This window comes from Anomaloglossus baeobatrachus, chromosome 3 (genome assembly GCF_048569485.1).
Source record: "Anomaloglossus baeobatrachus isolate aAnoBae1 chromosome 3, aAnoBae1.hap1, whole genome shotgun sequence".
Classification (NCBI taxonomy): domain Eukaryota; kingdom Metazoa; phylum Chordata; class Amphibia; order Anura; family Aromobatidae; genus Anomaloglossus; species Anomaloglossus baeobatrachus.
In genome coordinates this window covers 361,149,179-361,166,860 of record NC_134355.1, presented here as the reverse complement: position 1 = coordinate 361,166,860, position 17,682 = coordinate 361,149,179, and the positions used below count along the sequence as shown (strand labels likewise).

At 46.5% G+C, this 17,682-nt stretch overlaps 1 protein-coding gene across 2 annotated transcripts in view; it reads right to left on the bottom strand.

The window, feature by feature from the left end:
* Positions 1–966: 966 nt before the first annotated feature.
* MDN1 (midasin AAA ATPase 1) overlaps positions 967–17,682 on the bottom strand; it is a 585,757-nt gene continuing 569,041 nt past the window's right edge. For both annotated transcript variants that reach the window (XM_075340129.1, XM_075340130.1), the window contains exons 98-102: positions 12,760–12,833; positions 11,329–11,443; positions 11,186–11,249; positions 3,919–4,061; positions 967–1,769 (exon numbers count right to left, since the gene is read on the bottom strand). In XM_075340129.1, coding sequence (XP_075196244.1) covers positions 1,581–1,769; positions 3,919–4,061; positions 11,186–11,249; positions 11,329–11,443; positions 12,760–12,833 — 585 coding nt within the window. In that variant the 3' untranslated portion in view covers positions 967–1,580. The remainder of the gene's footprint in view (positions 1,770–3,918; positions 4,062–11,185; positions 11,250–11,328; positions 11,444–12,759; positions 12,834–17,682) is intronic.

The window sequence follows — 17,682 nt, the reverse complement described above, 5'->3', positions numbered from 1 at the left end:
GGGTAGCACACATCGCTCCGTGTGACACCCCGGGAACGATGAACACAGCTTACCTGCGTCCCGCAGCTCCCGCCGGCTATGCGGAAGGAAGGAGGTGGGCAGGATGTTTACATCCCGCTCATGTCCACCCCTCCGCTTCTATTCGCCCCTCCGCTTCTATTGGCCGGCGGCTGTGTGATGTCGCTGTGACGCTTAACGTCCTACTCCCTTCAGGAAGTGGATTTTCGCCGCCAACAGCAACCTCGCTCAGCAGGTAAGTACGTGTGACGGGGGTTTATCGACTTTGTGCGACACGGGCAGCGATTTGCCCGTGATGCACAAATGACGGGGGCGGATACGATCGCTCATGTGATCGCACGATAGATCGTACCGTGTGACACCCGCATAAGTGTTGTCCCAGGAAAAGACACAAAACGTTTTTACAAAAATGTGAGTTTAATCACTTTTATGATGCATTATATATCTAATCACTGTATTTTCATGCCCGAGTTCCATATTGTACAGATTTCAGGGACAAAGGGTGGAGTATCCTTCCCTTGACTGCCACCTCATTCTATAGCAACATACAGGAATAACATCGAAGTCCATGTTAGTAGATGACTGCCTTCAATGTACTATTGAATCTTTTATTACAGAGTCTGTGGAGGAACACAACCTATCCAAACCACTATAACTGGTGTTAAGTCGCCGTAAAATTGGTCATAGAGGACAGGATTACTGTTAATGATCAAAACAATTTTATAGAAATGAAAATTATTACTATACCGTTAAAAACTTAACCTGCTCCACTGGTCAGAACTCTTATTTTGTTAATGATTTTTGATTCAGAAATGGGAATCATAGCCTTCAGTTCACCATCATTTGAGAAAATACGTGTGGAAGGATGCAAATGTACCATACAAAACATTTTTTATATTTGAATGCTTATTTCATAGATAGGACTGCTTCTTTCATAAACCAGAGTGATACAGTTACGAATGATCTTTATTAGGCTGCATAGCTATGGGGGTAACAAAAATAATTAAAAAAAAAGTCAGACACGTGTGACAGACAAATAACTTGTATGTTCTAACAATATAGTACAAAATGTGCAGGCTTCACAGTATAATGTTGTGATTTATGATACGAAGTATGGAAAACAAGTCAGACCACAACAAGAGTAGAAATGTTTGGATTCTCAGGGAACTAGGTAACTTTGGTTTATTACAAAAATAAAACCTTGGATTTTTGTATTTGTTTTACTTGGGAAAAATACAAACATGTCCTACATTTCTAAATATAACGCCTTACAATCTTTCCCTCCATTTGTCCGTCCACTGTGCACCGCAAGAAGCAATGTGCTCGGTTTTAGAATAAACTGGTTATGTTATACGCAAGAATGGCTAAATGATGCCATCACATATTAGAAGGTATGCCATTTTCTAATTAAGAGGTACTTTGCATAGCTTCCTGCATCATTGAAATGACTTGACCTGAGCTGCAGGATATGCTGTTTTTTTCCGCTGTGCACAGTTCCATGAATCTTCCCCAATAATCTCTTCATTCTGCTGCTGCGAGAGTGCAGGCTATACAGGCATGGTTTACACATGTTCTGAGGTAGTCACCAGCTCAAACCACTGCCTGAGGGCATCACTTAGGGTTTCTGGAAGAGAGTTCACATCTCGAAGAATGATGTAGAATGGAAATGGAAATTGTTCCATGTAAGATATCATTTTCATCTCTTTGGGGTTGTCAGTAAAAATTGGCATTTTAATATTCAAGATGGAATCCTAAAAACAACAGAAGATTGTTAACAGCTACACTAAGAAAGACAGAAAGAAAAAGAGGTAGGTAGCAGTGCAATGGGTAACGTACAGCCATGAATTTATTCACCTAAGTCCACAGAAGTGATGTTTTTACTTCTCCATCTACACTAAAATTAAAGTCTATGTATGAAAGCTGAGCTAAAGACATTCTTACACCATGGTAAAGCCGCTAATATTAATGTTACAATATAGAAATAGGAAGATAATATTACTGGAAAGACAAAAAGGCGCAGATAGGGTCTGATCCTATTATGATAGATAAGAGGAAGATTTTGGAGTTGCTCACCTGGTTAGGTTGTGAGAAAGTCACAACCACTTAAGGCCCCGTCACACTAAGCAACATCGCTAGCAACATCGCTGCTAACGAACAACTTTTGTGACGTTGCTAGCGATGTTGCTGTGTGTGACATCCAGCAACAACCTGGCCCCTGCTGTGAGGTCGTTGGTTGTTGCTGAATGTCCTGGGCCATTTTTTAGTTGTTGCTGTCCTGCTGTGAAGCACAGATCGCTGTGTGTGACAGCGAGACAGCAACAACTAAATGTGCAGGCAGCAGGAGCCGGCTTCTGCAGAGGCTGGTAACCAATGTAAACATCGGGTAACCAAGAAGCCCTGTCCTTGGTTACCCGATATTTACCTTTGATACCAGCCTCCGCCGCTCTCACTGTCAGTGCCGGCTCCTGCTCTGTGCACATGTAGCTGCAGGACACATCGGGTTAATTAACCTGATGTGTGCTGTAAGTAGGAGAGCAGGGAGCCAGCACTAAGCAGTGTGCGCTGCGCCCTGCTCTGTGCACATTTAGCTGCAGCACACATCAGGTAATTAACCCCATGTGTGCTGTAGCTAGGAGAGCAAGGAGCCAGCGCTCAGTGTGCGCTGCTCCCTGCTCTGTGCACATGTAGCTGCAGCACACATCGGGTAATTAACCCGATGTGTGCTGTACTAGGAGAGCAAGGAGCCAGCGCTCAGTGTGCGCTGCTCCCTGCTCTCTGCACGTGTAGCTGGTCACTGGTTGCTGGTGAGCTCACCAGCAACTCGTGTAGCCACGCTCCAGCGATCCCTGCCAGGTCAGGTTGCTGGTGGGATCGCTGGAGCGTCGCAGTGTGACAGCTCACCAGCAACCTCCTAGCAACTTACCAGCGATCCCTATCGTTGTTGGGATCGCTGGTAAGCTGCTTAGTGTGACGGTACCTTTAGAAAACGGCTGCTGCAGTCCTCATTGGAGGATATCATAACCCAAGAGATAAGGGGATTAAAATACTACCCTACCGTGGAAATAAACGATAATGGAAATCCTGGACAGTGATCTTTATTACGGATGAATTTCGAACAAAGTATCTCCTTCAGGACAAAAAAAAATAAAAAATCACAGAAGTACATTGAGCCAGTGTCACAAGGCAGAGTATATAAAAAGACAACCATTTGAATTTCAAAAAATGTGAAATTCAAATGTTTTGAAACTCAAATACTTGTCTTCTATATACTCTGCCTTGTGACACTGGCTCAATGTACTTCTGTGATTTCTATCCTGAAGAAGGAGATACTTTCTCCGAAACCTGTCATTAATAAAGATCACTGTCCAGGATTCCCTGCATTTACCATGGCAGTGTGGTATTTGAACCCCTTCATCTCTTCAGTTATGATACAATATTGAAATAGGTAAGTTTTAGGATGCTGCCAAACAGCCTGGATAAATAGTTTTATTACATTCGTTTTATTCAATTTTCATGCAAGTTTATCCTCTAGGAAAACTGCATCATGATGGATAAGTGGCAAGATATTTGTTTATATTCTTTTTGATACAATGTGAAATACAAAAGATAATCCATACTAGTATTTCAAATTATTAAATGTCTTCAAAAAGACTAAATTTGCACCCATTTAGACAGAATATACAAGTGGAATCATGTATGAAAGTTATCTTATAATAAGGAACAAAGTTATTTATCTGTAAGGATACAATTATAATTCAAATGTTCTTACTACATTGCTGTAACATATACTTTTTAGATCATTGGCAATTTCTGTACTTTATTTTCATCATTGTCCTCTTTTTATGTGTACAAGGCAGACAATTGGTTAATATGGAACTAAGGTATTGGCAAAACATTTACCTTGGAAATAGGGCTGTCCAAAATAATGAAAATAATAAATATGTTAGCATTGCGGGCTGACTTTATTGCCTTTGTGACACGATCTTTCCCTTCTACAAACAATCCTCTTCCATCAGATACAATAATAAGCAGTTGGGCGGTTTCTGAAACAAAACAATGTAATAGGGATCATTATCCAGAATAAGTTTCTTTTCACGCTGGTGATGTCGCTGCCTATCTAAATATCCAGGCTGAGTTGATGAAAAATATAATGCATCTTAGAGAAAGGTTCAATAACTGCAAGAACTGCCTCTAAGGCCTCAGTCACGTGTCCATATTGCACGTACGTGTTGCATCCGTTTTATTTCACACATACAACGTTAATACATTATAAGCACATGATTTTTTTACGCTGATGTGTGTTTGCACACGGAGACATGTTAGTTTTTTTACAATATCACCGATTAAAAAGGCTATTACAAGTCTAGGGGTCTGTAATAAAAACATACAGTAAACAGATGCATCTGTATTCTGTACGTATTTAACATTGCAACGTTTAAGAGAAGCTTTAGATTTTATTTATTTATACATCAGGAAAAAACACAGATAACACAATGATGGTAAAAACGGACAAGGACTGTACACTGATAACACTGGTACCATTTTTTCACGCACGTGTTTGATCACGGAAGGGTGAATGAGGCCTAAAGAATGAGCAAGGAATGTAACATGCAACACATTTCCATGTAATGAAGAAAAAAGGTACCAAACACTAGAAAAATGTAACTCTCAAATGAGTAGAAGCCTTACAATTGGGACACTGTTGTTGTGATTGCTTTAGGGGTACCCGAGTTTTCATCAAGTAGGGCTGTGGTGTATTTTTACAAGCAGAGCCCCAGTCTGAACAAGCCTGTACATTGATTGGAGTTTCTAGTACAAACTGCAGCATTGAGGGATGCAAGCAAACAGCGGTGGGCTATGAATCCAACTAAATATATTAAACATCGGGTTTCCTTATGTTTTTATTTTTAAGCGAGTCCACTAGTTACACAAAACTGTTGTGTTGTTTTTTTTATTGCAACCGGACAGATATAACCTGTTTTAGTTCTCATGAGATGCCTTTAAGGTACAAGTAGACAAAGTAAAAAAAATACATCTGCTCAAAAGCACTACAGAGTAAAGACACTAAATAGGTTGCTTATGAGAAGGGATAAGTAAAACATTTAGAAGGATTGCCTAAGGGAACAGGTTTAATCTCACCTTCAGAACAGAAAAAAGAGAATTTTGTTTACTTACAGTAAATTCTTTTTCTTATAGTTCCGTCTTGGGAGACCCAGACATTGGGTGTATAGCTTCTGCCTCCGGAGGACACACAAAGTACTACACTAAAAAGTGTAGCTCCTCCCTCTGAGCTTATACACCCCCTGGAGAACCAGATCTAGCCAGTTTAGTGCAAAAGCTGGAGAATAGCCACCCACAAGTAAAAACAGAGCAAGAACCGGAACAACCGGAGCCTCTGTCTACGACAACAGCCGGTGATAACACGCGGAACAAGAAACTGCCAACAGGCAACAGGGAGGGTGCTGGGTCTCCCAATACGGAACTATAAGAAAAAGAATTTACGGTAAGTAAACAAAATTCTCTTTTTCTTTATCGTTCCTATGGGAGACCCAGACATTGGGACGTCTCAAAGCAGTCCATGGGTGGGAATAAACAGAAAAACTGAGAAGTAGGCGGAGCCTAACTTCACAAGTGGGCGACAGCCGCCTGAAGGATGCGTCTGCCCAAGCTCGCATCTGCCGAAGCATGAGCATGCACTTGGTAGTGCTTTGAAAAGGTATGCAGGCTAGTCCAAGTGGCAGCCTGACAGACTTGTTGAGCCGTAGCCTGGTGCCTGAAAGCCCAAGAGGCACCGACAGCTCTGGTCGAGTATGCCTTGATCCCCGGCGGGAGAGGCACCTGAGAACACTGGTAGGCATCCGAAATGGTTGACCTAATCCAACGGGCTAAGGTCGGCTTGGAAGCAGAGAGGCCCTTATGCCGACCTGTGGTTAGCACAAAAAGAGAGGTGCACCGCCTAAGAGCAGCGGTGCGAGACACATAGATCCGGAGCGCCCGCACCAGATCCAGAGTATGCAACGCTTTTTCAAAGCGATGAACAGGAGCCGGACAAAAGGAAGGTAAGGTAATGTCCTGGTTAAGGTGGAAAGGAGAAACCACCTTAGGGAGAAAGTCCGGAGTCAGATGGAGAACCACCTTGTCTTGATGAAAAACCAAAAAAGGTGACTCCGAAGAGAGCGCAGCTAAATCAGAGACTCTCCTGAGGGAAGTTATGGCCACTAGAAAGACCACCTTCTGTGAAAGACGAAACAAAGAAACCTCCCTAAGAGGCTCAAAGGGGGGTTTCTGCAAAACCGTGAGAACCAAATTGAGGTCCCAGGGATCCAAGGGCCGCCGGTAAGGCGGGATGATGTGAGACGCACCTTGCATGAAGGTGCGGACCTGAGCCAGCCCGGCGATACGCCGTTGGAACAGAACTGACAAAGCTGAGACTTGTCCCTTGAGAGAGTTGAGGGACAGTCCTAGTTGCAGACCGGACTGTAGAAAAGACAGAAGGGTCGGCAAGGAAAAAGGCCAAGGAGAATGCCCGGAAGAGCGACACCAGGACAGGAAAATCTTCCAAGTCCTGTGATAGATCTTGGCAGAGGAAGACTTACGGGCCCGAGTCATAGTGGAGATGACATCAGGGGGGATACCAGAAGTCGTCAAGATCCAGGACTCAAGAGCCACGCCGTCAATCTGAGAGCCGCAGAATTCTGGCGGAAAAACGGACCTTGTGAGAGAAGGTCTGGACGGTCCGGAAGATGCCACGGCACCTCTACGGACAGATAGAGCAGGTCTGGATACCAAGCTCGCCTGGGCCAGTCCGGAGCAATGAGGATGACTCGACGGCCCTCCATTCTGATCTTGCGCAGGACTCTGGGCAAGAGAGCTAGAGGGGGAAACACGTAGGACAGACGAAACTGGGACCAGTCTTGAACCAGAGCGTCCGCTGCAAAGGCCTGAGGATCGTGGGAGCGAGCCACGTAAACCGGAACCTTGTTGTTGTGACGGGATGCCATTAGGTCCACTTCCGGAGTGCCCCACTTGCGGCAGATTGACTGAAACACTGCCGGATGCAGGGACCACTCGCCACTGTCCACGGTTTGACAGCTGAGATAATCTGCTTCTCAGTTTTCCACGCCTGGGATGTGGACTGCGGATATGGTGGACTTTGAGTCCTCCGTACATTGAAGGATGCGTTGAACCTCCAACATTGCCAGGCGGCTGCGTGTCCCGCCTTAGTGATTGATGTAGGCAACCGCTGTCGCGTTGTCTGACTGGACTCGGATGTTCTTGCCCGCCAACAGGTGGTGAAAGGCTAGGAGAGCTAGAAACACAGCTCTGCTTTCCAGCACATTGATCGAGAGGGCTGACTCGGACGGAGTCCAAGTGCCCTGTGCTCGGTGGTGGAGACATACCGCTCCCCAGCCGGATAGACTGGCATCCGTGGTGAGGATCACCCAGGACGGGGCCAGGAAGGAGCGCCCCTGAGACAGAGAGAGGGGCCGAAGCCACCACTGAAGAGAGCTCCTGGTCTGTGGCGACAGAGCCACTAGCCTGTGCAAGGAGGAAGGCCGCTTGTCCCAACAGCGGAGAATGTCCAGCTGCAGAGGACGCAGATGGAACTGGGCAAAGGGAACAGCCTCCATTGACGCCACCATCTGACCCAGCACCTGCATCAGGTGCCTGATGGAATAACGGTGGGACCTCAGCAGAGAGCGCACCGCCAGTTGGAGGGACTGCTGTTTGACTAAGGGCAGCTTCACAAGTGCCGGCAGAGTCTCGAACTGCATCCCTAGGTACGTGAGCCTCTGGGTCGGAGTCAGAGTGGATTTGGGCAGATTGACAAGCCACCCGAATTGGGCTAGAGTGGCGAGAGTGAGCGAGACACTCCGCTGACAGTCTGCGCTGGATGAAGCCTTGACTAGAAGGTCGTCCAGGTAAGGAATCACTGCCAACCCCTGGAGGTGCAGAACCGCAACCACTGCTGCCATGACCTTGGTGAATACCCGAGGAGCCATGGCTAACCCGAAGGGGAGAGCCACGAATTGGAAATGTTCCTCTTCGATTGCAAAACGTAGCCAACGCTGGTGTGAAACTGCAATTGGCACATGTAGATAGGCATCTCTGATGTCGATGGATGCCAGGAAATCCCCTTGGGTCATTGAGGCAATAACTGACCGCAGAGACTCCATGCGAAAATGCCGCACCTGAACATGCTTGTTGAGAAGCTTGAGATCCAGGATGGGCCGGAAGGAACCGTCCTTTTTGGGGACTAGGAAGAGATTTGAGTAGAAACCTCTGAACCGTTCCCGGGCGGGAACCGGTACAATTACTCCGTTGGCCTGCAAGGATGCCACGGCCTGTGAGAAGGCGGCGGCCTTGGAGCAGGGGGGAGTTGACAGAAAAAATCTGTTTGGCGGGCTGGAAGAGAATTCTATCCTGTAGCCGTGGGAGATGATATCCCGCACACACTGATCGGAGACGTGTTGAAACCACACGTCGCCAAAGTGGGAGAGCCTACCACCGACTAAGGACGTTGCTGGCGCGGACAGATAGTCAAGAGGAGGCTGCCTTAGTGGCAGCAGCTCCTGCGGTCTTCTGTGGACGCGCTTTTGTGCGCCAGCTGGATTTTTGGTCCTTGGCTGAGTTAGTGGATGAGGCCGAGGGCTTAGAGGACGACCAGTTGGAGGAACGAAAGGAACGAAACCTCGACTGATTCCTACCCTGGACAGGTTTCCTGGGTTTGGTTTGTGGCATGGAAGTACTCTTCCCGCCAGTAGCTTCCTTAATAATTTCATCCAGCTGTTCACCGAACAGCCTGGACCCAGCAAAAGGGAGTACAGCAAGGAACTTCTTCGAGGAAGCATCTGCCTTCCACTCTCGAAGCCACAGGATCCTGCGGATAGCGAGGGAATTCGCCGAAGCCACCGCAGTGCGGTGAGAAGCTTCCAGCATGGCAGACATGGCATAGGATGAAAAAGCTGAAGCTTGGGAAGTTAAGGTAACCATTTCAGGCATAGATTCCCTGGCGAGGGAATGCATCTCCTCTAGAGAAGCAGAGATGGCTTTGAGAGCCCACACTGCTGCAAAAGTTGGGGAGAACGAGGCCCCTGCCGCCTCATATACAGATTTGGCCAGAAGGTCGACCTGGCGGTCAGTGGAATCCTTAAGAGAGGTGCCATCAGCCACTGACACAACGGTCCGGGCTGATAGCCTAGACACCGGAGGGTCTACCTTTGGTGAATGAGCCCACTCCTTGACCACCTCAGGTGGAAATGGAAACCGGTCATCAGAACCACGCTTTGGGAAGCGTTTGTCAGGACAGGCCCTAGGCTTGGACACAGCGGCCTGAAAACTGGAGTGGTTAAAGAACACACTCTTTGTCCTCTTAGGCGAGGTAAACTGGTGCTTTTCTGCCAGAGAGGGTTGCTCCTCTGATACTGGCGGATTGAGATCCAGTACAGAATTAATGGACGCAATCAAATCACTAACATCTGAGTCACTTTCGGACAGATCAATGGGGCACATGGAGTTAGCCTCCGAGCCCCCTGTAAAGGCATCCTCCTCGTCCCGCGAGTCAGCGTCTGAAACAGAGCCGCGGGACGAGGAAGGAGAGGGAGCCCTGCGTCTCCTTTTAGGAGGACGGGATCTGGGACCAGATGATGAATCCTCTGTGAGCTCCGCTGAGAGAGCCCTAGCAGCAGAGGCACCCTGTGAAGGGGGCTGATGCATGCTCAGCAAAGTCCTGGACAGCTGTCCCATGGAATCGGCAAAAGACTGGGAGATAGACCTAGAAAAGGATTCTACCCAAGCCGGGGGTTCAGCCACAGGGACCGGAGCAGCCTGAGAGACCACTGGGGGGGCAATTCCAGGCTGAGGCATCGTCAGGTTAGAGCAGGCATCACAATGTGGATAGGTGCTCGGTTCAGACAGTAGGAGCTTACATGCAGTGCATACTGAATACAGCTTTGGAGCCTTGCTCCTCGTGTGAGACATGCTGCTGAAGTGGGGGCTCTGCCAGAATGACCCCCAGAGAGTATATACAGAAGGTCCACAACCGGAGGTTGTGGCTTACCAGACCGCTGGAGCGGTTTGTGTGCCCTCCAGATCCCAAAGCCCGGACCCCCAAGCACCTCAGCAGAGATGCTGCAGCCAGCGCTGATCGCAGGGAAGAACGCTGAGAAAATGGCGCCGGAGCGAAGAGAGGGGGCGGGACTCTCTCTGAGAGCGGGATCTGGAGGGCCAAAGAGACTTACAGGGAAGGAGACATGTACCCAGTGAGGAGTGTCCCTCCCCTGTGCAGAACGGCCGCTGGGCGGAGCCGCACTGTCCCTCTGCATGAATGACATGCGAGGGCAGTGAAACCGAAAGTAGGCCTCCGGCGAAGCCGGGGCCTAAATTTGAGCGGTGCGGCCGACGTGCAGGCACCATCGGCGCGGTTCTCAGGCGACAGCCAGAGAACCCGCCGGAAATGTCACAAAAATCACTCAGCATACTCTCCCACAACAATAAAGTACAAGGGACCCCCATATATAAACGTCTCAGGTACTTAGCTTGCTGAGACGCAGGGTTCCAAGTCCCTGGGGGCGAGTGCTCCGGTCCAGCAGGATCCTGAAGGGCTGCGGATGGAGACCGGTCTCCTGCCAAGCATGGAGAACCGTGCTGGCTCCCACTTCAAGCCAGAGCCCAAAGGGATGGTGAAGGAGCACGGCATGTAAGGCTCCAGCCTTGGAATCAACCTTAACAGCACCGCCGACACAGTGGGGTGAGAAGGGACATGCCGGGGGTCCAGGCTTGGACCCGCTTTTCTTCAAACTCTTTCCAAAAATGAAAAATCAGATGAGAATGCATGTGTGGATGTATGCCTCCTGAACACAAAGCGATAAACTGGCTAGATCTGGTTCTCCAGGGGGTGTATAAGCTCAGAGGGAGGAGCTACACTTTTGAGTGTAGTACTTTGTGTGTCCTCCGGAGGCAGAAGCTATACACCCAATGTCTGGGTCTCCCATAGGAACGATAAAGAAATTCCCAGGAAAGGTAGGACAACATTTGATGATATATTATAAAGTCATGAATGAGTGTTTATTTTATGTTGGTTTAACCCCTTTTGTTGGTTAGAAAGGCAGAATTATCACAGGACATGTCATATAATGCACATAATCATGTACTAGTCTTCGCTCACCTGGATTACTGCTTTGATGCATTTGTTGCGCTGCATCAAACATGGGCACACAAGATTCCAAAAACTGTAGGGAAAAAAAACTATATCAGACCTGAGACCAAAAGGCAAAATCATGAATTAGATAAATAGATTTCTTTGTTTACCTGGGCCAACAGCGTTTTCTTTTGCTGGAATTTGCACTGACTAAGTATTCTGGAGCCAGATTGCTCACTAAATTGCTCATGGAAGGGATGTAAAAGCTTGACGTTTTCTCCAAAACTAAGGTAGAAACAAATCATGTGAGTGTACAATATACTCAGCAGAAAAAGGTATAACTACAATTAACAGGGTCCCATTAAAATGTGAGAAATGGGTGATTCAGCTTGTTGACAAACTGAATTGTCATAATGCAAACAGCGTAAACTAAAAGGATAGATAGCAGTGTTATACATCAGATCATACACAGACCTAGTGGAGCTAAACAGAAAATCATCACTGCGTCAAACGCAGGATTTCCAAATTCTATAACAGAAACAGCATAATGTTCCCAGTTATATTCTTCTTTCCAACCGGTCACGTTTTTACAAAGGATGATTTTGTTGAGTAGTGAAAGAACCACTCCAGAGTTTTTTTTTTTCCTCAAGTGCTAGAGTATCGCTTTAAATCCAAGTTCCCTAGAGCTGTTATTATAACTCTCTGGCATTTACATGCTTTTTTCAGTGCAACTTTGGTCCTGTTGGCGCCATCTTGTAACTAACTTTTGAATGGCAGGAAGTTAGAAGTTACATCACAAGTGCTCAATACAAATCCATGTGAGCCAAAACGAGGCTCTCAGAGTTGTACTGAGTTGTGACCTTCAGCGTGCTCCGTGAAACACTGGAGCTACCAGCAGGTCGCAAATCACCAGAGACTGGCTGAAGCGGTGGTGATAGAAGATGAAGCCTCTGGAGGGCGAGTATAAAACAGGGGTCAGGGGATTTAGAATTAAAGCACCACTCCAGTGGTGAAATATATATAAAAAAAATAAATAATAAAAAAATATTGCTTCAGTGGTGCTTGTAATCATAAGGCCGGGGCCACTCGGCTCACGCTGGCAGCACAGCAGGAGCAGAGTGTCATGCGAGTGTCACTGCGACTGAGGTCCGATCTTGCGACCGGACCTCAGCTGCGGGGGGGCGGGACAGCTCTGCGGAGGGAAGGGAGAGATTTATCTCCCTCTCTCCTCCGTTGCCTGCTATTGCCATTCTCGCTCTGCACTCGGCAGTACACTGGTGTACTGCAAGTGCAGTGCGATTTTTCTCTCGCTCCATACACTTCAATGGGTGTGAGAGAAACAAGACTAGCATTACAATAGCAGCATGCTGCGACTGTTTTCTCGGTCCAATTATGACTGAGAAAATAATCACTCATGGGTGCTGGGACATAGGCTAATATTGGTCCGAGTGGAATGCGATAAAACATCGCATTCCACAAGCTCCGATTTTCATGCCGTGTGGCTTAGGCCTAATGTTCCTGGTAGTTAAAGAGGTTTCATACTGTCATCACATAAAACAAAGGCAACAACACGACATCCAGACTTTAGAGATACTGCATACCTGTACACAGCAATTTGTCCAACTTCCAGGAGTGTCAGTGCATTTCCTATCACTGCCAAAGACTCATAGGCAAGCTGGAGGATGGAAAACACAAACAAAAAAAAACAAAAAAAAACCAGATTAATTTTACCTATCCAGATAACCATCTCACAAGATTTTTGGACATTAACCCACTTCCCACATTAGAACATAAATTAGAGGCATGCATGTGTGAATGGGCCTCTGTAGCTGAGCTTCCCCCCAGGCGAGGCTGTTGCTGGCTACATTACGTAGCAATGATCAGTCTCTAACAGCTGCAGCTGTAAATATTTAACCCTTGTTGTCAATCTCCAACAGTCATTTATATATATATATATATATATATATATATATATATATATATATATATATATATATATATATATATATATATATATATATATATATATATATATATATATATATATATACACATATATACACACACACAGTACAGACCAAAGGTTTGGACACACCTCATTCAGAGAGGTTTTTTTTAATTTCATGACTCTAAAAATTGTAGATTCATATTGAAGGCATCAAAACTGTGAATTAACACATAATCACATAGAGCCGCAGCCACACCATGATTTACCAGATACATATAAAAGATGGTACAAAACCGTGTTATGTATAAGGGACTGGATGGGGACTGAGGATAAGTCATAATAATAGTAGATAAAAGAGAAACACACGACCAATTATCCAAGTTGCAAGTGATAATCTTTATTAACACAGGGGTAGGTGCGGGGCGGCACGAAACAAGTAAGGACACAAATCATTAATCTCTGACCAAAAGATTATAAACAGTGTCAAAGAAAATATGTAGACTGACAACATAATCTCACCATCTACATATAATTCAATCGTAAATGTGACATAAAAATAGTGGATGTATAGCCACAAAAACATTGATAGACCAGGCAGAGACGTATCATTATAAGATGGAAGAAAAAATTCATTCACATCGACACCCTATGGGTCCCTGGAACCAATTACACATATATGTGAAATCAATCATAAATATGAGAGGAAAGATGGTAGATATAGTTGATGTATGACCACAAAAATCAACCAGGGGAAAGTGTGACACACAATTGGAGAAACAGTTCATTCATATCCTATCACTGTGGATTCCTGATCCAAGCTAAGCAATAGCTAAAAAGTTAATTAAGGTTGGACCATGCCATACCTAAGCTGATAAATGTAATACATCAGGATCAGGGAAAATCCCCCAACAAATCCATGTGGATAGATAGAACAGTGGCACACTTTACCTGGGAGACTAGGAGCGGTCAGAGAGCGGTGTCTGTGTCCTTCCCGACGGCCGTTTCGGCTGGAAGCCTTCGTCAGGGGGCTCACCCACTGCCAGATTTGATAGGTTTGTGGCCATCAAAGATGTTTGCTCGCTCTCTAATTTTTAAAAAATATTTTTTTGACACTAATCTACAAAAACTTTTTCTTACAGAGGAGGAACAAGTAGCCCTACGCGATCTGGAGGAATTAGCCATGGAACATATGACAACTGAAGGGGGTTAGATGCCTCCCTCAATACGTCCACGGTCCAGGAGGTTCCCTCCACTTTCATCTTGCCCAAATGTGGAATTATTCGTACAATTGGTCTCCAGGGAATTTGATAGCATCCCATCAGGTATCTCATATGATAACCTTTCTTGGCAGGAACGTACTAGACTGCGTGAGCTTCGGACATTGCCTGGAGTGATATTAAAACCGGCGGATAAGGGTGGTTGCATTGTGGTGTGGCCAAAGGATCTCTATGAGGGGGAGGCATTTAGGCAGCTACGGGACAGGGTCTGCTATAAAAAGCTGACCTTTAACCCCTTGTCTGCCTTTACTGCCTCACTACTTGGGATCCTAAAAACTGCACTAGACAACAATGTTATCACCCAGGATTTAGCTTCAGCCCTCCAGGTGTCCGAGCCAGTGATTCCCACACTGTACCTCCTGCCAAAGGTTCATAAGGATGCTAATCTTCCCCCAGGGAGACCAATTGTTTCTGGCCGAGGGAATTTCCTTGAACATGTAAACCGCTGGATTGACACCAAACTCCAGCCACTTGTGGAGGGATTACTATCTTTCATTAAAGATACTGGCGATTTCCTTAGGAGGGTCGACGGACTGAGTATTGGTGATGATTCTATGCTGGTGACGGGGGATGTAGAATCCCTCTACACCAGCATTAAACATTGTGACGGGCTTCGGGCCACTCGATTCTTTTTAGATATGTCGAATCTATTACCTGACATGGTGGCCCTTATCATGGAGTTATTGGAATTTACTTTAACTCACAATTTTTTCGTCTTCAAGGGGTCCTTTTACCTGCAGCTCCAGGGAACAGCGATGGGGGCCTCCTTTGCCCCCTCCTATGCCAACCTGTTCCTGGGGCTGTGGGAGAGGGACCTCTTCCTGTCAGATCGGCTGCCATCGATGGACCGCGTCCCCTTTTGGACGCGGTACATCGATGACATCTTTATGATCTGGCAGGGCTCGGAGACGGAGCTCCATGACTTCATGAAGGTCCTGAATCTTAATGATTTAAATATTCATATCACCTACACTCACCATGCTCAGTCCGTAGACTTTCTTGACGTCATCGTCAAAAGAGATGTTCTTAACACCATTCAAACTGACATATTTCGTAAGAGGACTGCGGGAAATGTACTATTGCATGCGTCCTCTTCACATCCTGGCCACATGATCCGATCCATTCCAGTGGGCCAGTTCCTGCGTCTTCGCAGGATCTGCTCCACTGATTCGGATTTTGAGGCCCGAGCCCTAGACCTCAAGCATAGGTTCTATGATAGGGGTTACAGCAGGCGATGTGTGAAAAGAGCTTATAATAGGGCAAGACATTCTACCCGTCACTCCCTGCTATATGCTCCTCAAAGACCTCATTCGCGGGAAACCCTGAGATTTGTCACCAATTATCACGGCCAATTTTCGGCCATGAGATCGTGCCTGCAGAAATTTTGGCCAGTTCTGCAGGCCGATCCGGTTCTGGCTCAGATGATCCCCGATAGGCCAATGCTAAGTATTCGTAGGTCAAAAAATCTCCGCGACCATCTCGTGGCAAGTCACTATGATGAGTGCATTCAGCCGCCTCCTTTTGGTCCTGTGGCTCCCCGTACTGGTTGTGTACCTTGCGGGCGTTGTGTGGCCTGCCCGAATGTGGACAGGACAGACACGTTTATGGACTCTGCGGGGGAAAATACTTTTACCATCAAGAAGCTCATTTCCTGCACCACGTCGGCGGTTATTTATTATGCCATTTGCCCCTGCCCCAAAATTTATGTCGGCCTGACAACCAGGCAGTTTAAGGTTCGCGTCCGGGAGCACGTTAACGGGATAATTGCAGCGGCCAACTGCTCTGATATCCTATCACTTAAAACGATTCCACGTCATTTTCGACAATGTCATCAATCGGATCCGACATTGTTAAGGGTCAGGGGCATTGACCGCCTCGATCTCAATATTCGTGGGGGAAAGATTAGTCAAAGACTGGCCATGATGGAGACAAGATGGATTTGGACATTAAAAACTCTTCACCCTTTGGGTCTAAACGAGAATATTTCCTATGCCCCATTTTTGTGATAGCCGTGGTGGTCCTCTTACCTTCAGGACGGGGTTTATTGTTATGGTGTTGTTTTTAATTTATAAATTAATTATTTTATCTTGTTCTATTTTAGGCATCTTCCTCTCATTTTATGATTCAATATCGATGATGGATGCTGGTGTATTGTACTATCTGATGATGTTATATCATTTATTTTATGATGCAATTGGACAACATCAAGCAAGAAATGAAGGGAATTTTGTTTACTTACCGTAAATTCCTTTTCTTCTAGCTCCAATTGGGAGACCCAGACAATTGGGTGTATAGCTACTGCCTCCGGAGGCCACACAAAGTACTACACTTAAAAGTGTAAGGCCCCTCCCCTTCTGGCTATACACCCCCCCGTGGGATCACGGGCTCCTCAGTTTTAGTGCAAAAGCAAGAAGGAGGAAAGCCAATAACTGTTTTAAATACAAATTCAACCCGAGAAACAACCTCGGAGAACTGAACTGTTCAACATGAACAACATGTGCACCCGAAAAAAACAAATTTCCTAAGAAAAACAGGGCGGGTGCTGGGTCTCCCAATTGGAGCTAGAAGAAAAGGAATTTACGGTAAGTAAACAAAATTCCCTTCTTCTTTGTCGCTCCTAATTGGGAGACCCAGACAATTGGGACGTCCAAAAGCAGTCCCTGGGTGGGTAAAAGAATACCTCGTGATAGGGCCGTCAAACAGCCCTTTCCTACAGGTGAGCCACCGCTGCCTGAAGGACTTGTCTACCTAGGCCGGCATCCGCCGAAGCGTAGGTATGCACCTGATAATGCTTGGTAAAAGTGTGCAGACTCGACCAGGTAGCCGCCTGGCACACCTGCTGAGCCGTAGCCTGGTGCCGTAATGCCCAGGACGCACCCACGGCTCTGGTAGAATGGGCTTTCAGTCCTGATGGAATCGGAAGCCCAGCAGAACGGTAGGTGTGAAGAATTGGTTCCTTGATCCAACGCGCAAGGGTGGATTTGGAAGCTTGCGACCCTTTACGCTGACCAGCGACAAGGACAAAGAGTGCATCCGAGCGGCGCAGAGGCGCCGTGCGGGAAATGTAGATCCTGAGTGCTCTCACCAGATCCAATAAATGCAAACCTTTTTCAAATTGGTGAACTGGATGCGGACACAAAGACGGTAAAGTGATATCTTGATTGAGATGAAAGGAAGATACCACCTTGGAAGAAATTCTGGAATTGGACGCAGAACTACCTTGTCCTGGTGAAACACCAGGAATGGAGATCTGCATGATAACGCCGCCAGCTCGGACACTCTCCGAAGAGACGTGACCG